This window comes from Scleropages formosus, chromosome 4 (genome assembly GCF_900964775.1).
Source record: "Scleropages formosus chromosome 4, fSclFor1.1, whole genome shotgun sequence".
Lineage (NCBI taxonomy): Eukaryota > Metazoa > Chordata > Actinopteri > Osteoglossiformes > Osteoglossidae > Scleropages > Scleropages formosus.
The window spans coordinates 1,116,914-1,143,810 of record NC_041809.1 but is presented as its reverse complement, the minus strand read 5'-3'; the positions used below and the strand labels follow the sequence as shown (position 1 = coordinate 1,143,810).

General features: G+C 56.0%; 1 protein-coding gene across 2 annotated transcripts in view; it reads right to left on the bottom strand.

The window, feature by feature from the left end:
• Nucleotides 1–26,897, bottom strand: part of LOC108927001 (homeobox protein Meis1-like) — a 45,633-nt gene that overhangs the window by 4,291 nt on the left and 14,445 nt on the right. For both annotated transcript variants that reach the window (XM_029250923.1, XM_029250924.1), the window contains exons 8-12: nucleotides 18,561–18,703; nucleotides 7,982–8,058; nucleotides 1,863–1,921; nucleotides 813–902; nucleotides 574–666 (exon numbers count right to left, since the gene is read on the bottom strand). In XM_029250923.1, the coding sequence (XP_029106756.1) occupies nucleotides 608–666; nucleotides 813–902; nucleotides 1,863–1,921; nucleotides 7,982–8,058; nucleotides 18,561–18,703 (428 nt within the window). In that variant the 3' untranslated portion in view covers nucleotides 574–607. The remainder of the gene's footprint in view (nucleotides 1–573; nucleotides 667–812; nucleotides 903–1,862; nucleotides 1,922–7,981; nucleotides 8,059–18,560; nucleotides 18,704–26,897) is intronic.

Here is a 26,897-nt window from a genome sequence, read left to right as displayed (position 1 = left end):
GCATACCTCAGCAACACATCTCCGCCGCGCAACACCGTGCTTCCCCACCATCGCTGTCTAATCCCCTTACGGGGGGGCACGCGGCGCGGCAGGCAAAGTCCAGATCGATACGACCGGGCCTTCCAGTTCAAAGTGAGCGCAGAAGGTTCTTCCGCTGCAGGGCAAGCTGAGGCCATTGTGCTTTTTTTCAGCCGTCCAGCCGCTCCCGCGTTAATGTGGCTCGCGCATCACCGGCAGGACGCCGCATTTACGACCCTGTAGGGACAGGCTCTTCCCCTCCTTGTGCCGCTGCTGCTGCTGCTGCTGCTGCTGCTGCCTGCACTTTGCCAATCAGACTGTTACCACGGTGACATTGCAGTAACCCTGCCCCCTTTGCCATTTCCTCCAACCACCGTCCCTCTTTGCTATTGGCGCTGCTCTTCTCTCTCACCCCCCTTTCAGATGAGAGCGAGCGCTGCTACCGCATGCGGTCAGTGAGTGTGCCGGGTGGAGGGTGGCAAGAGAGAGAGAGAAGGAAAGGCGGGGAGCGGTAAGAAGAACGGGGCACGGGTACGACGCCTGCCGTGTACTTACTTCCCCTCTGCTCTGCGAGCAGTTATCGAAGAGGTCACATGTAGTGCCACTGTCCCTCCATGCCCATGTTCATGCCCATTCCACTCATCGGCCCTGGAAAGAAGCACATTGGAAAAGGAGGGTGGATGAGAATGGGACCACCTGGGGAGGGACAGAGAGCTCCTGGCGGAACAGAACACCCGGGAACAGCAGAAGACCCCCTGCGGGGACACAGGAAAAGGGACGAACGTGGATTTTACCAGGCGGTCTGATTCCCATGTGCTGCTGGCCGTCCATGACGAACCCGCCCATCGGCTGTCCGTCGGGGTTGTAGGGGGCTCCTTGACTTACTGCAGGCAAGAAAGATGAGAGCGTCATCACACAGCGGCCCCAGAACGGCTCACAGCACACCAATGCAGGACAGGTGCTTCTCTCTAGGGTCCAACATCTGGGACCTGGACCAGAACCCTTCTAGTTTATTTGCACTTATTCTAATGCTTGGTTTGTTCTTGCAGCTAATTAAGTCGAAGAAGACCAATTCCTCCAACAAGAAGGTTGGGAATGAGAGCCACATTAAATAATCCCTCCTACAGTGGATATGTAAAGTGAATGAACGATGCTGAGCAGACCAGGTGAGCTGGGGAACGTGAGAAACGCCGTCAGTGAGTCGTGTTCACCGCAGTGACCAAAACCCCACTGGACAGCAGAGGGCTGGGAAAGAAGCATCATTCATCATTCTTCAGTTATCAGTCATCAGCAGCGTATTAGAGAGGTTAATTCCCAGGCCCCCCCCCCATAACGCTCCCTGCACAGGAACATGGAGCCCTGCAGCACCCACCCCTGGGACTGCTTTGGGACTTTACAGAGTCCCTGGCGCAGGCCTGGCCCCTGACCCCTGACCCTTATTACAGGTAATAAAGTTTACAGCGGTTCACCACACGCCATGCACTGGGGGTTGGGGGGGGGGAGGGGGCGCGGTCTGGAAACCTGGCTCTGTTTTCATCAGGCTGCTAGTAGTGCAGTTGTGTTTTCCTTCTGCTCGGGACACAATCTAATGCTACATTTGGCCCGTTCTGGCCCACACACACACACAGATCACACTTTTAATTACACATTATTTAACCCCTAGTTGTAATGCCTTAGCGGACCAAAGGTCTGTCCGGTCAGAGCAGTTTATGCAGCGGTTAATATGACGGCTTAGTGGTCACTCGGTGCCAGCGTCTGGCCGGCTGCATGTTTACCTCCCGGAATGCGGCGCGTGAGCGGCCGTGGCCTGCGGCACCTGAACACGGTTACTACAGGGGACTTGCCTGCTCGGTTAGACTGGTCGATCATGGGCTGCACTATTCTCCGCCTGGCGTTAATGAACCTGCGAAAGAGAGAGGAACACGTTCCACGGGTTAGTGCCTCGGGTGGAGGCGGAGGGGGTGTCGGACAGAACGAGGAGGAGGACGGGGTCCGCAGCGAGGGTGTTTCTCCATGTTGTCCACATCACCACCCCTGAGGGTTTTTCCATCATATTTTTCCATGTTATTCCAAGGCAAGCTTTTCAGTGGCTAGAACATTTTATTCCCACAGTCCTCAGCGTGGAGCATGCGGCCCAGTGATGGGGGAGGTGCTTTTCATCACGGCTGCGTCTGGGGCGCCCGAACGTTTGGCTTCTGACCCCCCATCCCGCAGCCCCCCTAGCAGAAGGCCACTCTGGTCTTGCTCAGCCTAAAGCCTTCTAAAAGTACCCTGTGACCCCCGGTGACCCCGGCGACCCCTCTCGGTGCAGACTCGGGCTTTCGGACTTGATTTATGTCCCCCTGCTCTAACTGCGGGTGGACATTTCCATTGCGTCTTTTCAGGGGGGAATTAGCGGACTTCTTCGGGGGAGACAATGGCCACACTGCTCCTTTCAGCCAAAGAGGCACAAAGGGTCGGGGGAGGGGGGCAGGGAAAACACTCATGCAAAAGCTAAACTTGACGCTGCGGACAAAGAGATGCCCGCATGGACATTGACTCGGCCCCCTAACTGATGCACTGTCCCGTCTTAGATGTCCTGCGCCCTCGAACCACACAGCACCCTCCCAACCTTAAAGGAGGGATTTTTTTTCAGTTAAATAAGGAAGAAAAAACAGGAAAAGAATGTAATGGCATGGCAGGGCACCATCAGATGAGGGAACGTCTGGAGTTTTATCACCCGGCGCTCTCCCTGTGCACCGGGGGTGTCTCCAGCACGGCGTGCCTTTACCGCCCCCTTCCCTCCCTCGCCGGACGGGAGGACGGGGTCAGCCGAGGGTCATTCAACCCCCAGCTCCGGCACTCGGACCGCCGTGACCGGCCTCTTCTGCGAGCGAGGACCCCGCTGCGGCACGGAGCGAACAAAAGATGGGGTGGGGTGGGGTGGGGGGTGGTGGCCAGAGGACAGGAGGAGTGTGAGAAAGGAAAGCGAGCGAGTCAGATGAACCCCCCCCGGCTGCTGCAGGACGGCACACAAACCCCGCACACCGCGATCCCACTGGTTCCCGACCGCGACTCCGCCGATCGCTACCTGCTGCCTTAGTGACAGCGCCATCATGAGGCCTGTGGTGAAAAACGCAGAGCGGCCGTCTTCTCTCAGGCTGCCGTTGGGCCGCTGCGAGGGGCGCTAGCTCACTGCCCATCTCCAGGAGAGCTCCGTTTAGCTTCCCTCAATTAGCAGGAATTAGGGCTCCTTTTATATAATCCGATAATGGCAGCCTTACAGCAAGAATTCATAATAGAGCAAGAATTCATAAATAAGGGATTTTTTCCCTTTCCCTTCTTTCCAGGGTCTGGGGTTCAGAGTCGTAAAAGAGGCTCCTCCTCGCTGCGTGTCAGCCGAGGGTCACTTCCCCTGCGCTGCGACTCTTTGCATAAACCGGTCCAGCTGTGAGCGGGAGCTTGGAGCCCACACACCAACTGATCCCCTTGCCAGCAGCTCCCCCATGATGCTTTGCGATTAAAAAAAAAAAAAACCCGCAAAACAAGGTAAAGGAGGAGCCACCTGGTGCTGTAATAGTTCTTGCAAAAAAAGCACACTTGTGTGGAGACACACACACACACACACACACACACACACACACAGCTGGAATGGAGGGCTAGGCACGCAAGCGTAGTGCCCCAGTTTCCCCACAGACCTGTTATCCTGCCCAAATGAAGCGTCACCATTTGCAGAACTGTTGCCCCTCGGGTGAGGCTGTCACGGGGGGGCAGGCAGACCTGTTCCTATACCTGTCAGCACCACAGCCAGGGACCCCCCCCCCCCCACAGTCTGTCGTTCAATCTGACCAATGGGAGAGAGAAGCGGGAGAGCAGAATGACTTGCACCGAGTCCTGATTCGGAGCTAAATAATCACAGTATGTTGGAAAATGAATAAATATAAACATTAATATTATTGCCACCGCCTCTCTCAGGCACCCCGGGTTGTGGCGGAGTGAGATGGACGCTTGCGTCCAGCGTCTCCTGTACTTCGGCACCATCGGTGCAAAAGCACAAACTCCACATGGGTTCGAGGTGTTCGGCGTTGGGGAGCGGACCGCGGGACGGGTGAGCGGGACAGGAGGGGGTCCAACCGCGAATCCTCCACGGACACCTAACGCGTGAGCTCCTTTACAAACAGACGCGCGCTCGGCCGGTCGGTCACACACTTCTGCCGATATGCAGTCATGCGCTGACAAACACTCCCACAACAAATACGGAGCCGTTTCTGCGCACACACCTGTAGGCGGGGTCCTCATTCACGCGTACGAGCACAGAGCGCACATCCCCGCGGTGCTCACGTTGACAGCACAGGTGGGATCAGGTCTGTGCAGGTAGGTGAATTCCTCAGAGGTGAAGGTGGCTGTGAACCCTGCAGGAGACGCTGAGGAGAAGCAGCCAGAACCAGGTCTGCGAGAAACTCAACCGGACCGACCTGCTCCCCTCCCCCCGCTACGGAGCTGTAAAGACTAGAGCTGCTGCAGGGAAGAAGCCTAGCAGCCCCCCCCCCCCCAATGACACACGGCATTCTGGGACTACGGCATTACCTGGGAACTTCGTACACTAACTGCTTTACATGGATCTACTCATTTATACACACACACACACACACACACACACACACACACACACACATTTTCAGAACCGCTTGTCCCTTACGGGGTCACGGGGAACCGGAGCCTAACCCGGCAACACAGGGCGTAAGGCCGGAGGGGGAAGGGGACACACCCAGGACGGGACGCCAGTCCGCCGCAAGGCACCCCAAGCGGGACTTGAACCCCAGACCCACCGAAGAGCAGGACTGCGGTCCAACCCACTGCGCCACCGCACCCCTTACTCATTTATACTGCAGGGTAATTCTCACTGCATCGGTTCAGGTTAAGTGCTACAACAGGCAGTGGGATTCGAACCCAGGTCCTTCATGCACAACCTCTGGAGTTCGAGCCTCTCCGCCTGTATTTCGTGGACATGAAGGTTTCGGCACCCCACCCCCACCCGTGCGTGTGTTGCAGCTGAGGAAACCAGGAAACAGGATCTGCACTTTCTCCGGACGCTGCTCTTCCAAAGTAGACCTGCCGCACATCCAGCGCGTCGCTCTTCCTGCTTTTAAGACTTTCGTAAAAGCTGCCTTATTGACAAAACAATCCATCGTGGGGGCCAACACACCGTCTTTAAGGGTTTTATTAAATTCCGCCAGGAAGGGTGGAGCTGCCAGCACTGAAACCTGACGACCCTCCCATCGATTTCGGATTGCGGCGCGTTACGGAGTCTTCTCGGAGCGCTCGCTTACTGCCGAAGGCGGCCGTCCTCCCGCGGTCCGTGCAGGTGGCCCCATCCCCGGCCCCGCCCCGTTCCGTTCCTCAACCGTCGACCATCCATCCGACATTTCACGGCAGACCCTGCGGTCGCACAGCACGGTACGCATGGCCGAAACCCATGGGAGACGCTCTCACTCATAGGGCACAGTAGCACAGAGGATACAGTCCCTTGGAGGAAATGATGACTGTGAGGACAGAGTCGCTCAAGGGACACGGTCACCTGGAGCGCCGAGTCAGAAAACACGGTTACTCATAACGTGACTCCAGAAAGTGGAGCACGAGGACTTGACTCTAACTCAGGGAAATAAAAGGTATAGGACCTTGAAAAGGAACCACCTCAGTGGACAGGTTGGCAACACTGTGCCAAGGACATCACTGCCACTAACCGCTACCTAGTTGGTTAGTTTAAGCTTGTCAGTCCTTGGGACAACTTACATTATTTGGTTTATTCATTAAGCTACTTAAGTGGATTAATTCATTTTAACAGAAGGGTAACTTTCACTGCATCGATTCAGGATAATTGCCTTGATCAAGCACGGGGTGCGATTTGAACCCGGGTTTTAAGAGTCCTCCGAATGGCTCTGCTGGATCACTGTAACATAAGGAGAAAGTCCTGCTCTTCCCTTCAGTCTGTTATGCCCGCCCACCGGATCAGTGAAGGAACCTCACGGAAAGCACACAGCCACGATCACCGAGGAAAAAGAGAAGGACTTCAACCAGTGACGAATAACTGTGACACCAGTCTTACGCAGCTGGTAGCATCTTCCCAGTGGCCACAACCAGTCAGCCCTGTGGAGCGTTAACTAACCCATAGTGAATTTGAGCAAACTCGTAACTCCCGAATCCTGTTTATAAATTCAGATCCAGACTGATAAATTCTGCTTGCACTAGCTGATAACAATCTGGGATGTGAAAACCCCGACGGCCTATTTACTACGTTCTCAACCACCCAGTTCAAGGGTTTACTGTGGTAAACTGCGTCAAACAGTCCAGCGTCCACATCCTTATGTCTCCCTTGCTCTGGTTCTGTGACAGCAAGCTGCCGAGGGTCCCCAGTATATCCATGTTGGTGTGTGTGTGTGTGTGTGTGTGTGTGTGTGTGTGTGTGTATTATAAATCTATGGCCACACACACACACACACACACACACACACACACTCAGTACGCTCCCTAGCGCTGTGTTCTTACCAATAATTGATGAGCTATCCGCACCCTGCCTGCTCTTTAGCATCTCTCATTTAATCTGCACGGCGCCAGTTTACAGGCTGCTCATCAATAATGAACAGCAACACGCGTGTTAACAACTGTTTGCACCGCGGTTCTCTTCGGTTTCTCAAATGCGATTTTATTTTTGGAAGATGTTCCCGTTATTTAAAACAACGTGCTAATTGTTTCTAGCCTCTCCATCGTGAGCGAGATTCAATCCGACCTGACGTGATCATGTCCTACGGTTAGCGAATGAGCTGGAACACATCCATCGTTCGCGGCTTGAAGAGGGAAAACACTATTACACCTCTAATTCTACTTATGTTGTCAGTTTTTTTTTTTTTCTCATTAATAATTAACTTTCCTGAAGAGTTAGTCCCGCAACTTTGACTGACGCACCAAACAAAATCATCGGCAGGGAAATCAGCTGTTAAGACAAGAAGCTCATAAGACCACATCGTCACGGTTGCCATGGAGACACCCAATCGTGGGGCCAACAGAGTGAAAAAACACCAAACAGCAGGCCTCCTTCCTTCATGTGCTCATTCTCCCTCTCTCTCTCTCTTACACAGACACACACACACACACAGACCTAGGAAACATGAGGAAATCTCAGTATACTACAGTATAACATGTAACACAGGATGGCCTGGGAAATGCCCTCAACAATGACTCAGAGCCACGCCTACCTCCTGGCATGCAGTGACATCATCCCATGAGTCATTAGCAACAGGAGTCATGAGCCAAACAAAGCCTGGGATGAGCAGACGGTGGCTGACGGTACATTTTGGACAGGGGCAGCGAGGACCAGCTCATTGGACACCCAGCCAAGGTTCTCTTCTCTCTTACTGAAGCTCTTCTGACGTTCTTACGAGCTCCTCTGGTTTTTCTGAGGTTCTCCGGATGTTCTTCTGCGATTCAGCGCCCACAGCCCATGACGTACCATGCAAACGGATCCTCTGGGAGAAAGGTGTTGACGCTGTGCCGCACCGTCCCCATGGTAGCCCGCACCAGGTACACGTGAGCATGAAGCGTCTCCCCTTCGAACCTTGGGCCACACCAGTTCTGTGCCAGGCTGATCTCATGTAGGGCAGTCAGGAAACTAAACGGCGATTCGGGTTCCAGCAACTCGGTCGGTGCAGCACCCACAGAAAAGCCCTTGTAAGCAGGAACAGCGTGTGTGTGTGTGTGTGTGTGTATCCCGTGGACAGAGTTTGTGTTTGTAAACTAAACCTGTGTCCCCCATTGCTGGCAAGACCTCACAAGCCCAAGGTCTCTGGGCTGAACCCATATGAGGTCGGGGGGGGGGGCGGGGCGTGGTCGGGGTACCGCGGGAGCGTACTCATTCACATCATTAGGGGCCGGTTGCCAGGGGCAACGGTATTGATTGCCTGTAAACAGAGGAGTGCCAATGACTCACCAGTTGTTCACTTGTAGGATGGTGAGGCCTGTGTCTTGTGCGAGCTGCTTCTTCTGCTCCTCCGAGGGGTAGGGATGCTGCGAAGGAGAGGAAACGCCAGCACAGAACGTAAATAAATCAATTAATCGACAGATCTGGGCTTTTTGCTTTTTTTTGTTTTCAAATCGGACTAATTGACGCAGGAGACGAGAGGGGAAACGGGGCGGCGTTCGGCACAGGAAGTCTCCGAGCAGCTGTTAATTAGCGTAAAGCGCGAGGTGTGTCTTATTCTCGCCGCCGTTAATGGGATACGCGGCGGTGTAATTAATGGCAGGGAAAAAGGCAAGGCAATTATAAAGTGAAGTGAAGTGGAGAAACGGCGTCGCTAATTAGGGCACCGAGCGGTGAAGGATCCGGAAAGGGAGGCGCGGCGTCGCTGGCGTCGAGCACCCCCGTGCTCCGCATCCTCTTTTTCGTTAAAACGCCAGCGCGAAATCGCGCTCGGCTTGTTCGTACCGCGACGGACCTGCTGCGGGGCGACAGACTCCCCACGCCGGCTCGTGTTCCGTGACGATGGATTCCCGGACTCGGCGCGTTCGCTTTCACGCCACCTGTGCCGTCGTCCCTCATTTACATTTATTTGTTCACCTGCTGCTTTTTTCAAAGCGACTTAGAATCTTTCGCTACTCACAACTATTTTCCCGAAGGCGAAGGTAATGGACAGGCTGCTATTAACCATAATTTAACTGCTTAGTGTTACCTTGTTCACTCCCCGCCTGAGGATTGTTCACTGAGCCTTTTAAACGGATGGTAAATTTATACCGTACCAGGGTAAGTACCTTGACCAAGGGTACTACCGTAAGAGGTAGGATTTGGAGATGGTTTCGTGGAGGCGCATCCAAATCCGCAAGGGTCCTGACCGCTACGCCATCCGCTGCCCCGATCATCACGGTTAGCATCCACCGCCAGCAGACGACCGTGTTGTTGGCTCCGCCCCCCACTAGATGTGACCACCACCTGGACGCACGACTCGACACCCGCCGTCACGCCCAAACGCGCGGGAAAATCAGCGACTTCGCTCCGCATTCATTCCGAGGTTCGAGGGGCCGAGAGGCGTCGCCCTGCCGCCCGCCGTCATTTCCATGTGACCTGCCTGTAGGTAATTGCAACAAACTGTGTCTAATTTCATGCAGAAAGTTATAATTGTAGCGTCGCCTTTGGCGCCCGGGGCCGAGACTCGCGCTGTCCGAGGCCCCCCATCATCGCTAATTCCATCAGGCCGTGTCGGGGAGGGAACGCGGCCTTCGAATGGGAGCAAACCGCTCTCGTGGGGTGAGGGTTATTCGTGGACTGTTTACAGGCATGTGATCACACCAACGCCGGCAAACTTGCTCCTGGCGCCTCTCATCCTCCAAGAGACAAAGGCAATTTCTCTGCTCGCATGAAGCCCACGACTCTGCGCCGTTATGCCTTTGATCTCAACCCCACCGCGGGGAAACAGTATGGCCGTCCCGCCCCGCCCCGCCCCGCCCCGGGGCCAGTGAGGAGAGGCCCTGTTTGGAGCTGCTCGGCGTGGGTGAGTCTGCGGAGGGGTAACATCAGGGGACAGACTGCAGCATCCCAGATCCAGAGCTGTCAATCAAAGCACAACCGCTGCCCCTGACTCCGCCCCCACACACCTTTCTGTAACGTCTGCTTTGGATGGAGCCATACACCAGCGCCATGCAGGTTTCCCAGAATTCCTTCACACGACTCCCAACACAAGTCCTCCTCCATCACACATCCTCCCGAATTCACTCACCTGTCTGGCACTTCTCTCCAAGGCGACTTACCCCGATTTACCATGAATGCAGCAAGGTAATTTTTACTGCATGAGTCCATGGTAAGTACCTTGATCAAGAGTACTACAACAGGAGGTGGGATTCGAACCTACAACAGCTCAAACTGCTACGACACCCGGTGCCCCCCCCCCCACAAAGGTTCTAAACAGACCAACTTTCAAAGTTTCTTGCTTTTGCTTGCAGTTGTTTTCCACTGAGGGCTTGTGACTCCTTTAGTGAAGTGCACACACACACACACACACACACCGCGGACCCCCCCCCCCCGAGCCCCCCGCGCCAGTCGGAAGCCCGTCCCGTCTCCCGCTCCGAAAACAACGAATGAGCCGTATCTGTGAAAACGGCGTGATCCGAAGAGGGCCGTAATCGGGGGCAAACATAGATAGGATTGTTGTTCGGGTTCGAGATCCGGCCGCTGGCTGTCCGGCCTGACGAGTGTTTTCTCAGGACCCGACATCTCCGACGAGCAGACGGAAAAGCCCCCCAGACCCCCCGCGCGCTTCCTATCTTAATGTACTCCTGCTTTCCTCAGAATTTCCACCACAGGCTGCGCTGCGGATGCCGAGGGAGGGCGATACTCTGTGGTTCTCGCTCTTCGCTCCAGCTTATCTGCGCGTCCGTGTGTGTGTGTCGGTGTACGTGTGTGCGACGGGGCAGCAGGGTACACTGCCCATACTAAAGCTCAACACTAAAGTAAGGCCCCAGTGTGCACAGCAGATAGAGGACAAAGGCACCTCTCTTGCACCCCTCCCCCACTGCAGACACCCACACACACACACACACACACACACACACACAGGGGTATGCCATTTACTGGTGTGAGACAATCAAAAGGGCAGAGAAAAGGAGGTGTTACAGCCTGTAAAACCTTTTTCACTGAGAGACTTATGGGAGTTATGAGAGCGACGAGGGGCCAAACGGGGCCACAGGGGGTGGGAGGGGAATCAAGCCCCATCAGAGCATCGCCATCTTTATCGCCCCCCTCTTTCCGCAGGGAGGATTTTTCCGGAAGTTATTTTGCCACCTACTCTCACACATGGTCTCCTCTCCCGCGGCACCACAGGGCAGTTTGCCCCCCCACTATAATTCTTCTATTTAAAGGTCCGTTATTTTGCCCTGTCCAGTGTGAATCGGATTAAAACGGGGCTCATTAACGCGTGTGTAGAAACCAGAGGCTGCCGTGACCCCGGCGGACGTCGCCGATGCGAGGACTCGACGCTCTCGAACCCCAAAATAGCAGGTGATTGGCTGCCCCGGGTTCTCGGAGGAGGCCTCCACCAACCTCTTCCTCCGCTGAGCTTTGCTCCCCATTGTCGGGAAAGTCTCCGCTTTAGAGGTGGTAAGAGCCCACCTCTTCCTGTAGTACCTTTGATCAAGGCACTTACCCTGAGTCGACATGGTAAAGGTTAGCCTGCTATACGAATCGCTGTAAATAACTAAAAACGGCAGCGGCAGGCAAAGACTGGACACCTGCATCGATGTCACGTCGACTAAAAGCGTCCGCACACTATTATCCTGGGCCTTTCGCTGCTGTTGCAGGGTCAAGACCTCCCGTTCTTCGCGGTTCCTCGTCCCTCGAAATCCACTCCCCCTCCTGAGTTAAGCCAAGAAATGCCGGTGTTCCCAGGCAGCTGCTCGGAAGAAAAAAGGATCCGAAGGGAAGTTTACCGTCCCTCCCACCGCGGCTCTGATGTCGGCGTCGTGTTTGCCGACAGGGCTGGGCGGCGCTCTCCCCCCCCCCCCCCCCCCCGCGAAGAGGCCTGCGAACCCGCAGTCGGGCGACCGCGTCAGTCCCTTCAATATTTGGACAGGAAGACGCCAGCCGCTCGTTGTCTTAGTCACGATGAGGGCGAAACCCAAGCGGTGCCACCGCCCTGGTATAGGAGCGTCTCTCTCTTTGCATTTATTTACTCATCTGACGCTTTTCTCCAAAACAGCTTACAGCGTTACACCGATCTACCACGTACACAACAGGGTCATTCTTGCTGCCTAAGTTCAGGGTAAGTACCTGGTTCAAGGGTACTGCAGCAGGAGGTGGGATTAGAACCCATGACCTGCGAGTCCAAACGTATTTGCTCTAACCACTGCGCCCCCTACTGCTCCTCCTACCAATGCAACCTAGAGGGGCTCCGTCCTCAGCCTCTACCGGGAGCACTGGCGCCGTTTCACGTCAAAAGTGTCCAATGCAAGTAAAAATACATAAATGTAAGTAGGAAATTCGGGCGGGGGGGCTCCGAGCGATAAACAACGCAGCAGCGTTCGGGTTTGCGGAGCGCAGGGCGGAAAATAACTGCAGGCCCCAATTTGGGGTGCCCCCTTTCGACCCACATTGCGCCCCGCTCCCCTCGCGGCGCGCTAAACCAACACAAAGGCGGCGCATGAATTATTCACGTCGGCTGTTTTTAGAAATCCTCGTTGTGCGGCGCGCGAGACCTGGGAAAGCACACCCTTGGAAAGAAACACTTTATGTCATTTAATTTTTCCCTGAGATAAAAAATTCTCGCATCCAAAACATTAATTAGTCGTCCCGTTTTGAAAAACATCTCTCGCTGGCGGAGGGAAAGGCTGCCGAGATGCGCCGACGGGTAATGCGCGTATCCAGTGGCTTCGGATGCAGCTGGAGACACAAGCATGTAATTAAAGCTGGAGCGTTGGGCGTTTCGTGCCGCGCGCCAGATCTGAGCGCATCTCGCTACGTCTTCCGGCTTTGATAGCGCAGATGAGCCGCAGAAGATAATTCGGCGCCGGAACAAGCAGCGTGGATCCCGGTGTCAAGGAGAAGCGTGGAATTCTAAGCGTTGCTGGGAGAAGGGTGGGCACAGGGGCGTCTTCTTCAAAGCGAGGAGGATAAACGGACCCCGGACGCGAGCCGGAGTCGGGGCCGAGAGCGCGGCTCTACGCTGCCGAGTCGGCAGTTTCACCGGCGAGCTGCGTGCCCAAGGAGGCCACGAAGGAGGTGGCTCAGAGGTTCAGAGGAGCGAAGGTCAGCCCTTGGAGAACGAAGGTCTGTCCGTCAGCTCGGTTCCCAGTCTACATCCCAGCATGGCCTCCTCCTGGTCCTTCTCCTGGTCCGTCTCTTGCTCCATCTCCAGGTCCATTCTTACTCGTCTCCTCATCCGTCTCCTCTGGCCCATCTCTTTATCCATCTCTCGGTCCATTTCTTCACTCATCTCCTGGACTATTTCTTGATGCATCTCTTGGGCCATCTTTTGACCCTTTCCCTCACTCATCCTCTGGCCTGTTCCCCCGGTGCAACTCTTGGTCCATCTCTTGCTCTCTCTCGGTTCCCCTCCCGGTCCGTCACCGAGTCCACCTAGAGCCTCATTTTCCCGGCCTATCTTACCCACCTCGTGCCCATGTTTCCCAGTCCAGCTCGCAGCCAGAATCCTAGCCTCGTTTCCAGCCCTGGCCAACATTTCAGAGCCTCTGGGCAGGAGGAAAGAGCCACAGCCTGGGCCTTTGCCCCAGGCAGCTGACAGCGTGTGCTGGGCAACCTCAGGATTCCACGAGAAACGGCAGCGCTGCCCTTTCGGGTGACCCGAATTACTCTTTCATTTGCCTGCTGGGCGAATACAAAAATAAGTCGGTGTCCAGTCGAGTTGAGCTCAGCCTCCACACGCACGCACGCGCACACACACCGGTGCCACACAACAGCCATGTCAGGTGGCCGCAGGGCCCCTCCCCCACCCCCCGGCCTGCGGCTGCCTCGCGGCCAGCCACCGCTGCGTGCGTGCGTGGGGGGGGGGGCTCGCCGGTGCACACCTGCTGCTGATCGCGCCGCCGCGTGCCGAGCGCCACTGGGGCTCGCTGGACTGCGACTGATGAAGCTGTGCTAATTCAGGGCCGATTACACAGTTTACTGGGCCACTAAACCTCTTTAAGCCTGTAATTACTGCCTATTTGAGTAAAGAACATTGAGGAGCAATTCGTTCACACAGCCCCCCCGTGGCCCCGGGGGCGGGCCGGCTGTTTGCGGGGGAGCCATACCTGCGGGGGCAGGCCTTCGGGGTCGAGGTGGGGCCACAGTCCCCAGAGAACACAAGTACTCCAGTTGTCAGTCGCCTGCTGATCCACGGAGCCAAACGGGGGCGGGCGGAGCAGCGGGGGCTGCTGGGAATTGGGGGCGTTAAGCGTTTAAAAGCGCGAATCGGACAACGGCACAGCGATCTACTCGCTGAAACGGAAGTGACGTTAGATGGGCGGACCCCACGCGATATTATGATGTCATTATCATAAATGCCCCTTTGGCCCCCCCGTGTTAATTAGTGCCTGCTGGAGGAGCCCGTGGGGGCGACAGGAAGGAGTTAAAAGTAGGTAAAGGTATTCCACAATCATTCCCTTATGTCTGCTCCACGGTTTGGGAGATGGAGGCAAGACGGTCTCAACCCTCTCTCTCTCTCTCTCTCTCTCTCTCTCTCTCACAGCAGGCAGCTCTTTCCTCACTGCTGCACCGCTCTCACTAATCAATGGCTTAATCTGTCGTACCAAACTAGTGTGCAGCGTCCTCACGCGCCACTAAAACGCCACGCTGGTCGGGAAGGGTGAGTCCGGAGGAGCGGCAGCACTGCTTCGTCGGCATCTTGAGCAAACCGCGCGATCCCCAACGGCGACCGTCACACGTTGCGCTCCGGCCGTCAGCTGCCGCCGTTTCCTTCCGGCTGCGGTCCCCTCCAGCGACCGAACGCGACCGCTGGTTCTCGCGCTGCCCGAACGCAGGAAGCCCAAGAAGGAAGCAGCTCCCGGTGCGGCGCCGTCCTCCTGCCCCAGAAATCAATGGCGGCAAAGACAAAGGCGCTTTAAAAGGGTCGAGGATTCAATCCGGCAGCAGGGCCTGGTCCATTAAACCATTTGTGCACTTACAGATGATGGCATAAAATCATTTAATTTGCCGCTTGTCGATGATAGCCATGTGCTGGCTAGGATTTATTCCTGCGACTACGCCACCTGACTCTCCAGACAAACACCGGCTGAAAACACACACACACACACACACAGAGACGCGCGCGCGCAAACACACACGTGCCGATGAGCCGGCCCATCACCACCCAGGCCACAACAGGGCAACCCTCCGGTCTGCCGTGAGGAGGGACGGAATCGCTGTGGATTAGTGGGCTGTTTAATCCACATTAAGAGCCCAGACTGAGCATTGAGAGCCACGGCTCCACACCCAAGTGACTCGGAAATGGTTCGGCCGCACCGTTGGTCGAGAGGTCAAGCGACAGAGGGAGGGGCGCCCAACACCGAGCCCCATCGTCGACGCTCTGAGCAGCGATCTGGTGCCCATCCATCTCTTCCTGCACGGCTCACGTTGTCGCTTCACGGAGAAGATGGCAGCCCGGTGGGAACGACCGGCACGGGGGTCCGCGCTCCCGGGCTCGCCGGCTCGGCCGTCGACCTCGACTACGGTTCCCCCGCCGGCACGCAGCTGCCATTGGACTGCAAAGGAGGAAACCACACCGGAGGGACGCCCAAACAAGCCCAAACCAAACCGACACCAAACCCAAAGGCACAATAAACTGACGCCGACCGAGACGCACGGAGCACTGAAAGCCACAAAGACAAAGATGGAACTCCTCCAGTGACCGTGGAGAGGAGCGCCCTTGCGGTGCCGACCGTCTGCAACAGGATTCGTCTTTAACCCGAGCGGCGTCTCCGATTCTGCCTTCAGCGCCGATGGAATTAAGGACTAATCAGAGACGGTGGGTCACCAAATTGAATTTGCACATATTAATATGAATGGGCTACTTGGAATCCAGACAGGGAGCTTTCTTGCGCTTCCTGTCCAGCGGGGGCCCGCAATTGGGTTAGCGGCTCCACGGGGGGGGTCGCACACCTGGGAGAAGGCCGGCCAACTCTGAGCCTTCAGACCTGGGGCAGCAGGTGGCGGAGTGTTTAGAGGGACTACCTTACCGAGCACAGCGCTTACCGTGAACGAACACAGTAAAAATAACCCTAGAGTAAAGATAAATCTCTCTAAGTAGGTTAACGCTGTACATTTCGTGTCAGATACATAAATGTAAAATGTAACTGTGAGCCTCAGGCCAAGAGCAGCGGCTACACAAGAGGCCTGCGGTCACACGTCATGCCCCGGTTGCCATGGGTGACCAGCATGCTGACAACTTAGACCACAGTGGTAAACAACCAGTGACCGATGGCATCTGAGGCCTGGCTGAGGTTCGACTCCGCAGGCCCAGGCACGAGGTTTTCGGCGTGTTTTTCATGGCTCCGGGAGGGCATCCGCCAAGCGCCCGTGGTCTTGGAAGAACTTGGAGGAACCCCCCCGGCAGGAACCGCGGCGGTAGCGACAGCTGAGGCAATACGAGACGACAGGTTCTTGGGGATGGAAGGGGTCCAGGGCCACTTTGAGGTGCTGCAGGGGGTGGGATGACATGGCATCGTGGCGCCGAGCCCTTCCGCTGTCATCCGCGGCGCTCGCACCCTCCGAGCAGGGAGCTCGCGCCTCGCTGGACCTTTCTGCACCTTTCTGCACCCTTGTCACCAGGAGAAGCCGTTGAGTCTAACGCAGCCCAACAACAGGGCCGACGGCGGCTCCGACCCCCGAGCCGGCTGTCCGAACCTCGGTGGCAAAGTTTGTGACGGCAGGCTGTCGCCACGGCAACGGCACTGGACAGGGTGGAGCTGTTGGGGGCTCCGTCAACCCTCGCTAGCCCATTACAGCAACCGCCATGACAGCTGAGAACCAGATCACCATCGGCAGCCGCGACGTGCGCCCAGGCGGTGCAACAGCCGCCCTGAGGGAGGCGCCCCGGAGCCGAACTCGCTTAGCGCTATCGACCTCTTTCGGCATCAAACACCCTGCTCTGCTGCTCTTGTGAAAACCTCTAGTTGTCACTTAAAGCCCTGTTTCTGCCCATGTTTACAAGAACACAACACGTTCCCACTCACGGGGCCAAAGGGTGCAAAGCCACCGTGCTCCTGAGCGCCCCCCGGCATCCGGAGCCCAAATAGCAAGCTGCCAACCTGCCTCTCCCTCCCACCTGGACAAGATCACCGACTTCCTTCCAAGGCCACGAAGCCCCTGAGCGCAGAGATGAATTACAGCTCCTTTCACACCTGTTTCTGCTCCAAAAGCCACACAGAGGAGGTTCACCAACCGAGCATCCTGGGAAAATGGGCACGGAACAGCAGGTTCACGGGGTGATTGCTTTAACAGGGGCCCGGCTTTCCAGGAGCGCTGTTCGCGCTACGAAGAAAAGGCTCTGCGTTTGCGGTCGACGTTTACGAGTCGCTGCTGCAGCTCCAGCAGACGCTCCGGGAGGCCAGGATCCGAGGGGAAGCTTCCCGTCGTCGGCGTGGCAACCGTCTCGAGCCGGGACTCCGCCTAATTACTCCGTCGCGTAATTTCACAAATTGCCTTTTCGTTGGGGAGCGCAGCACGGAACACAGGCGCTGTGGGAATTTCGGGCAGCGGCACTCATCTACTGCTCGTTTCTCGTTAAATTCGACAAGAAAACCCCGTGTATGAGGGGGCGGAGCTCAAGGGGCGGGGCAACGGGGGCGGTACCGCATGAGCGCCACTGGGGCGGAGGTGTAGGGTGAGAATACGTTTCCAGAAACCGGATCAGCCCGCTCCCGTCCCCGCGAACACGTCCCGCACGGTGACGCCCCCTTCCCGCTTCACAGCCCCTCCACGTGGGGGACACAAGCAGCGAAGCCATTACAAACATTACAAACTTTTACGCTCGGCGGGAAATGCCTGCAGCACCGTTCACCGGACCCCCACCCCCCCCAGCCCGCGACAATGAAAGGCCGCCTTGATAGCCGAGCTGCCGCAGATCAGCCGCTTTGCCCTCCCAGAAGACAGTGGGCCGAAGAAAGGGAGCATTTTATCTGGCGCACGGACAGCCTGGGCCCAAATCAAAAGGGTTCTCACGCGACGGACACGTCCCGGGCCTGCGAGGACCAAGTCCGAGCTTTTATCAGCTGCCACCGGGCCGCCGTCACCAAGCGCGGCGCCACCGTGTTATCGAGGACCGCGGGTCTGGAGCACCGGGCGTGGAAAAGCATCCGTATTGAGGGGTGAAGTCGCAGTGCAGCGTGGGACTCGCCGAGCAGAAAGAAGCAGCCGTATCTTCCACCGCGGACATTTTCAATATATAATATCTGAAGCGTGATGTCCCATGATGCCGAGCGCCACGCAAAGGACGCCTTTCATGTGCCTTTTGCTGTGCAAAGATGTGCTGCTGTACATCAGAGGCCCGTCGCCGCGCGGCACACGCGACGGGGGAACTCCACGCTAACAAACCACATCAATGGACCGGGACTCGCGTCAACCCCCCCCGAAAACCCCCGTCGGGGGGGGGGGGGCGGCGTCTGCGCTGTTCATCTCGCTGCCGACGGCACCGCCACTCCGGCACAGATCGTCGCAGGAGAACCACGGCTCCCAAGTGTCGGCCCCAGCGGCCTCCTTTCATCAACGCGGTGCCCACCAGTCTCCGCCCAGATCCATCCCAGTCGACGCCCAGTCCCCGCCCACCCTGGCCCTTGCCCATGTTGATCATAGTCCCCACCCATAATCATCCCAGTCATCGCCCATGTTCTCTGTCCAATTTACACAGTTACATTTACGCTTGACAAACATCCCGGGAGGAACAGGTGTTCTATCAAAACTGCGTTCATGTGGACCTCTAGCTCTGCCGGGCGAAACGGCTCAGCGGGACGATGGGTGGAGCACGGGGCAGGGCAGTGGGCGGAGCACCGTTTGGGGCAGCGGGCGCAGCGGTTCCCCTCTCTCCGCTTACCGTCAGGTGCTGGAAGAGCCAGGCCCTCATGATGTTGGTCGCCACTTTGGGGAAGATCCCTCGTTTCTTATTGCGCTTCTTTTCCTTATCGGGGTCGTCGTCGTCCCCGGTGCTGGGCGACGCCACGTTGTCCAGACCGTCGCCTGCGGAAACACAGCGCGCAGAGCGGTTGGAGAGGGTGTGGCTGCGAGCCAGAGAAAAAAACGTGACTCCGGCAGGGTCTCTGCACCGGGGGGTCGCCCCGGGTCCCCTCCTGCAAGGCAGCCACACCGAGTCTTCGGCACCCCACAGAAATACTTATGACCACGCCCCACCAGAGAGGGCACCTGCACGGTACCACAAAAGCAGGAGGGAAATAAAGTTATACCAGGGCACCGCGTGGCTTTCAAATCCGCCATTTCAATAACAATGGCGCATAGGTGCTTACAGCAACCTGTCGGCGCTCGATAAGGTTTCATTAAGGGCAGTTACACGCGGCTGGGGAGCCGGGGCAGGCGGCTTAGCTTCCCCCGGAGCGCGAGGCACGGGCCCCGCCGGCGCTCCTCTGCATTTAATGAATGTGCCGAACGCCGCCGTTTATTTATAACCCCAATTATCGAAGGCATTCTATACAGGCGCGGCACAGAAGATCCTTGCCTGTCTCCGGCCCTGAAAAGCCCTTTTATAATTGTTATTATCATTATTCAGAGACCAAGCGATTTGCCACATAAAATAATAAATCATAAAAGAAACATGAGAAAGGTAAACAAGTCGGCGGCGCTGGAAATTTCTATGGGATAACCTCCTTTCGCGCGCCGCTTCCAGCAGGGGTACGGGAGCGGGCGTGGAGCCGGATGCCGTTATTTATTGATTAAATGGGAAGCCGGGCTAAAGCTCCCCACGCGGATAACCGGATTTTAACTCCTTCTGCCGGCGTCGCTCAGCAACGCCGGCACCCGCCTAAGCCGGATTCATCGATAATTAATGGAAATATTGCAGGTAATCCGGTGGAGATAACTTTCTTCCAGCTCCGCGCATCAATAGAATAATCAGGTCTGTAAAGCAACCGCTGCTCCCATTACCTGCGGTAGAAGAATCCCTGAAAGCGTGCCTGCGGGCTACCTGAATTATACAGGCCATTAGGGGAGCGCAGGCGCTCTGTGCACTGCTGCGGGGGGGGGGGCGAGGGAGCGATGGAGCGATGGAGCGATGTGGGGGGGGGGGGGGGGGGGGGCGCAGGACGAGTTTGCCTTTCTAAGTGGAGACTTGTGTAGATGCTTCGGTCGAGGCGATCGTGCCCGGTGGAGATGACCAGCGATTTCCCCCCTCCCTCTGCTACCAGCACCCCCCCACCACTAGACACACGCATAGTCGAAAAAGCGATCACCTCCTCTCTTCGTCTTTCTCCGCTGGCTCTCCCTGGTTTCGGCCAACAACACGGTCAAAGCATCTGAACCCCAAAACCCACAGGACCTGATCGCTCCTGACAGCCCAGCTAGAACACCGGTATTCCACCTCTTGGTGGTACAGAACTAAAGGTCCATCACTTCTCAGTTCGGTGCCTGATGCGGTGGAATGAGCTCCTTGTGTCTCTCAGAGCTGCTGAATCCCTTCCACATTGAAGAAGGGTCTCGAACCCATCTCTCTGAGAACCACTTCTCTCCTGATCTCCTGACAGCTCCATCAATGAGTCCAACATCATCTGCTCTGATTATCTATGTATTGGTTATTTCAGTGTCACTTCTATAGGAGCTACTGGAGGGATGTGAACCAGCAACACGGTGGTGTCAAACATACACAGCTGTGCGAACATAATCTGTGTGTGTGTCCAAACCTCATTGCCTGTTGCTGATGCACATCTGTTGTGTCACATTATAGAAAAGTGCCTGATAAAAGAATAAATGTAGAAAAGTATCACACCAGACACACACCAGCACATTTACAGACAGAAACACAGCCAGGATGCCGCACACACACACACTGAAACAGACACACACGCGCGTGCACAATAATGAGTTCCAGTTACATCATCACCCGAGGCCGGCGGCATGCCGACGTGCCGCTCGGTTTGTCCGTCCTACTGCTCCCACATTGGGGGGTGGGGGGGGGGGCACCCCGTTGCTCCGTAATCCACGACAAGGTTTTCATTGGAGGCGAACGCTGCGGCTCACGCAGCAGAGCCTGCAACAATAAACTGCAGCCTGTTACACGGGACTGCAGGAGGCCACCGGGGGGGTGGAGTTGGAGTTGGGGAGGAGCCCCCCCCCACCCGTGACTACCCTCCCTTTCCCAACATTTTCACCTTCGATTTATTTTCACGGCTCTCGCTGCGTGCATCTGCGGTCTCGAAGGGTCTGTGCAGAGCCACCATCTTTATGGTAGCAGGTGGTGCAATGCTTAGATCCACCTTGCACCCAAAGCCACAGGTTCGAATCCCACCTCTTGCTGTAGTTCGATTACCCTGGGCTGATACAGTAAAAATGACCCAGCTGCATAAATGGGTAAATCAGTGTAAGTCACTTTGGGGAAAAGTGTCGGATTAATCGTTTTGCCCATTTATACAGCAGGGCCATTTCGTTACTAATTTCGCCCATTTTCACTGGTCCGGTTCCAACGGTCCCGGTGCGTTTCGTTCTGCAGGCTCACGGCGGCCACCGGCAGCCAGCTTGCCAAATGTCACGCGCTGCTCGGACGCCCGAGAAAGGCAAATCACGGAGGCAGGCCGAAAAGGTGGAAATAATCATAAAAATGATGCTGGTCCATAAACAAGCTCGCAGCCTCATTATCCGAGCAGCAGGCAGCAGCAGCGGCGGACGGAGGCCCCGTTCTGCCCGGTGCCACGAGGAAGCGCCAGGGGCGACCGCGGCCAGCCGCTAATGGGTTCTGACAGCTCCTTAGCAACTGGGGCCGGGGACGCGGCGCGGCTCAGCGCTGACAGGGGCCCAAATGTCACATCATCCGGATGCGCGCGGTGGGGGCCGCGCCTGCTCGTGCTGTCGTCGCCGGGCCGGGAGGGGGGCCGGGGCGCCGCGAGATGCCCGCCGGCTAGCTGGCGAGAGGGAGCGCACACGCACGAATATTTTATGACCCCCCCTTCCCCCTTACTGCGGTAACAGCGGGCTGCAGAAATCAGGTTAATGCTCTGCTGTCCTCCGTCAGCAAGGGAGCGAACATCGTATCCCATCCTCCTCTTCGCTCTCCCACCAGCCGCCTTCATCCCCTCCTCCCTCGCTCTTCCTTGCTCGCCCGCTCGCAGCCTCTCTCTCTCTCCAGGCGTATCTTGACATTATCAGAGGAATTTGGGCTAATCCACGATGAGCTGATAGCTCAGAAAGGGCACATTAATTGGCACTCCCCGATCCTTTGTTTCGTCAGACGGGGCGCAGAGGTGCCACATATTTTTCTGCTCCTTTGGAAATTAGCGGCGGCGTCGGTACACGCAAGTCACGTGATCACGGTGCCGGTCGGACACGCGTGGGGGAGGGGAGGAGCACCCCGCTTTTCTCTCGCCCTCCTGCTCCTCCTGCATTTCTTTACCCAAACGATGATATCATCTGTTCGGTTCGTGTACAAAAGGAGCAGCAGGTGGCACAATGGTTAGAGACGCTGTCTTGCACTGGGAGGACCAAGGTCCAAATCCCACACCCTCCTGTAGTACCTAAAATCAAGGTATTTACCTTGAACTGGTACAGTAAAAAGCACTGTATCCCATCAGTATACGTAGCTCATTAAACACTGAATGTTTCTTTGAAGAAAAGTGATGCATAAATGAATAAATACAAATATTAGTGACTTTGACCGACATTTCTGAGCCGAAATGCGAGTAGAGTTGCTGCCACCCTGAGCGCAGCCGTTCGGGACCCCGCGTCGACCCGAAAGGTATTTCCAGCAAATGTTACAGGCCGTCTTATCGTCCCTCCCTCTTCGTTCTCTGTGCGTTTGGGTCCGGACCCCAGTCGGGCCTCGTGACCCTCGGTACGAGAAGGGGGTGCAGTGCCTCGAACTGCATTCAGTCCACGGACATGCAGGGCGGGGGGGAGGGGTTCCGCGGGGCTCCATTTACACAGGTCGGAAGCCCCGCTCGGCAAGACAGTTCAGGAATGGGTGCCGCGGCGGAGGCGTTCGGCACCCCCAGCGAAGAGGAGTCCTCGAGGAATCCCTCGGTTACGGTTGCCACGCAGCCACAGGGACGCCCTCCACGTGTCACTGTGCTTCCTGTTCACGAAGCCCCGGCACAGTCGTTTTTTTCTCGCCGATATTAAAGGTTCCTCTGAGAAGAAAGGGGGGAGGCTCGCGAGTGAACTGCGGCTCCGCTTTCTCCCAACGCCACGTGGGTCCCGGAGCAGGAGCACTTTTATCGAGCTCGCGGAAGAAAAGATAAATTAGACGTAAAAGAGACCTTCCGTGCTTCTGCTCGGCAACTCGTAGGCCAACGCGTGCATTCGCCGGACACAAAGTAAACGAAAAGTTTGATACGAGTCCCGCTCTGCGTCGAACACGTTTCATAATTAAAAGGAAGAAATACAGTAATGACTAATCTGTGGATAAATACATAATTACTCACCGTAATTATAGTGATTTTTCCGAATAATCACAGTTGCTTCTCTAAATAGCAGTGATTAGTTAGTCATTTATAATCTGTGCGATTGCAACAGTGAAGATGTTCGTACGTGACGGCTGCTGGGCCGGCGGGGGGCGGAGCTCATACCCACAGGCCATGACGAAAATGCGAGCGGGAAAAGGCGTGCCGGCGTCTGCGTGAGGGTCGCTGCCCCGGCGAGACTGCGCGGTGCAAAATACACAGCGGGTCTGCAGTGTGTGGGGACGGACCTCACCCTAACCCTTTCAGGAATAGAAAACCATCAATTTTCTCCCCAAGCATCCAGGATGCTCTGTCTTTTCAGTCTCTGAGCCATGGGCAGGGGGGGGTCAGGGGAGTGGTCAATTTAGGGCCCCTCTGTGTCCAGCACAGCAGCCCGAGATCCTTCCAGAACAGCAGCCTCCGGAGGCAGGAGGACTAGATGACACTCGTGACCCGACACCCGCGACCCAGCCAGGGTCTAGCCGCAGCTCAGCCAGTTCCCTTTAAGTCCTTCGAAGGGTACTACAGCAGGAGGTGGGATTTGAACCTAGGCCTCTTTGAGTGCAAGGTTACAGCTCTAACCGTTGTGCCACCTGCTGTCCCTGTTATTAATACAGCTCTCAGAGTCCCAGCAGCTGGGGCACAACTTCAACTACAGCAGGAGAACCGAGAGGCCCGTTCCTACACTCTTATGCAAATTTTTATTACGCTCTGGTGGGGAACACGGAGCTGACGCTCTGGGCGCTCTTGTTTCCGCGAGCCGACGCTCCTCGAAGACCATTTTCCACACAGCTGTTATGTAAAATACCCACGGGAGATAAGCAGGGATTTCCCTCGTAGCGTCGTGTCAGGAGCACCCGGTCGCTAATGCCGCTTCCCCCGTGCCTTAACTGCCCCGTTGCTGGGGCGATGAACCCACAGTGGGGTGAAATCCCAGCAGGGGGCCCCTGCTGTCTCCTCAAGTCAGTTACTTGACCTGAGCTGAACTGCCCTGATGGACACCCCACCGTGTAAAAGTCTCAGCTTGGTAAGTAGCTCAGGATAAGGACATCTGCTGGGCGAGTAAACAGTGTAACTAAAGTTGTGTTTCAGTAAGCAAACTGGGTGACGGGGGTGGGTTGTGTGTGTGTGTGTGTGTGTGTGTGTGTGTGTGTGGGGTTCACCATTTGATCCACTCTGACTCCGCCCCCACTGTCCTTAGGTAGTTCGGCTTAAAGTACAGGAAGGAATGGTGAGATAGCACTTGGTGCTGGGAGTCAGAAGAGTGCTACAACTCTTGGGCTGAACACTGGGACATGGGGTCGAACCCCACTAAGCACTGGCGGAATTTAAAAGTTCTAACCTGTCTTTGTGTGGGTTTCCTCCAGGTGCTCTGGTTTCCTCCCACAGTTCAAAGACAGGAATCCCTGAGGGGTCATGTCCTTCCACCTCAGTCCAGCTGACCTCTTTGTCCACCAGATTATCAGGTCTCCTCCATCAGACTGAACCTGCCTGGAACAACCCCCCAAGCACCAGCGAGGGTCAGCTGACCACTTCTCACACACACACACTCCGCAGCCCCATTCAGTGTGTTTGTTTTCTTTTCTTCTCCACTTAAACATGCCCCCCTCCAATGCCCCTTTAAGGTGCTCTTTATCTCTTGCACACAAATCTCCCAACAGGTAACTGGGTCTTCGCTGGGGGGGTCATGTCACCCGAGGTCAGCAAGGGATCAAGCTTTTGGCCAGTTGTTAACACAAAACTTCCCCTCCACCACCACCCAGCTGCTGTCTACAGGAAACTTCTTGCCACTAACCCTGGACACGAGGGGGGGGGGGGGACACTCGGATCCCTCAGGTCGGACCCCTTTAATGGAAACGGTACCAGGGATTCAGCTCCTGCAAGAGACAGCTTTTCAAGAGCGTCAGAGAAGTATAAATGTGCCGTTAAAAATTTGGTAAGAAAATGGATATTGCTACTGCTGCCCCCCCACAAATCTGTGTCCGATGTCAATATTTCATCTGCATTGTAATTCTAATGGATTCCGGAAGATCTGCTCACTTTTGAGGAACTTGTCACATGGTGCTACATGACCCCCCCGCCGAACACTGTAACCTCAGATAACCTGTACCTGTATTTACCTGGTGGTGGTGCAACAGGTTTGGCCGGTGCTCACTGTACGGTGAGTCCGGGGTTCGAGCCCTGCTTGGGTCACCTGGCGGCGGACTGGCGTCCCGTCCAGGGTGTGTCCCCTCCGCCCTGCGTTCCCAGGGTAGGCACTGGCTCGCGGTGACCCCACTCGGGACAAGCTCTTGCTATCGCTGGTCTGTTTATGGGCTGTATTTACCTGTATCTGTACTGATTTCCTATATCTCTATGTTCTGTGCTGGTGTGTCCCGGGATCTATCACCAAATTGGAAACAAAAACAGAGAAGCTCCTGCAGTGTCACACAGATTAAGAAATCGCAGACACACACACACACACACACTGCAGCAAATGGGCCAGTTCAGCAGCTGCAAGGAAGCAGCAAGAAAACATGAAAGATGCTCAGAGAGAGAGAGAGAGAAAATGTGTGCGTGTGTGTAAGGGAGAGAAAGTGATAATGAGCCAAGTGTTAATGCCCATGTTTGTCTTCTGTCACTAACCCCCCCCCCCTCCCCCTCCCTTTATGAGCACTGTCAGGTTTTTCCTGAAAAGTGCTGCACGAATCCGCCAGTTTGCCCCCCGGGTCCCGTGGCGCTCTGGCGACGCTCTTCACTCGCCAGCGTTCACTCGGATTCTGGAGGCGGGTGCGATGTGGGGCCCTGCGGCTCTGGGCTCTGGGTTTGGGGTGCGAGCCCAGAGCCCAACGCCGTTCCCAGACCGAGTTCCGCCGCAGAGCTCAGGCCAGTTGTGTTTTTCGTAATGATACATCTGGAGCTTCTTCCCAGCATGTCGTCCTTCGGGGACCCCACGTGGGGCACAGCCTGTCTGGACCCCAGCAGACGGCGTCCGCTCCAGGGTTCGAGTGGAACGATGTGGTAAAATTCTTACTCCGCTGTGTATAGAGCTTCTCTGAAGCGTGGAAAGGAGCATTAAAGCTGAAGAGAGTCATTAACTTGCACCGGGAAGAAAGCTGTGCCAGCAGGGGGCGCAGTGCTTATAGCCCCACCCCGCACTTAAAGGACTCGGGTTCGAATCCCACCTCCTGCTGCAGCACTCAGCCTGAACTGAGACAGTAAAAATTACCCTGCTCTGTAATTGGGTAAATCGGTGTAAGCAGCTCGGTTTTACTTTGGAGAAAAGCGTCACGTAAATGAATAAATAATTAACCGCTTGTTAAACGGCGCTTTGCAGGAAAAATGATCACGTCGTGGAAAACTCGTCTCCAAAGATTTATTTACATGTCGCAGAGCTTCGCCATTCTGTGCGTCTGTGTGTGCGCGCCACATGGAAGATCACCACTGCTGCATTGTGGGAAAGAAGAAGCTCCCACCAGCACGGCTACAAAGATAGCATGCGGCTCTGTCGTTAGCGCACCACAATTATATGCGTGCGATTTAAATATACAATTGGGCTCGACATGAGAGAGACGTGGAGCATCACGGCGCTGCAGACAGACGGCCTCCGCCCAGGGTGGGGCAGCGTGGGGCAGCGGAGGGGGGAGACACAGACACCTGAGAAACATGTAGCCGACTGTAGCTTTGCGGTAACCATGGTAACAGGGTGAGGCAGAGGGACATCCTTTCTCATCCCTAGCACCACTCCCACCTGTTTGGACAGCCGACGCGCCGACGGCTCGGAGAAGAGGACACAA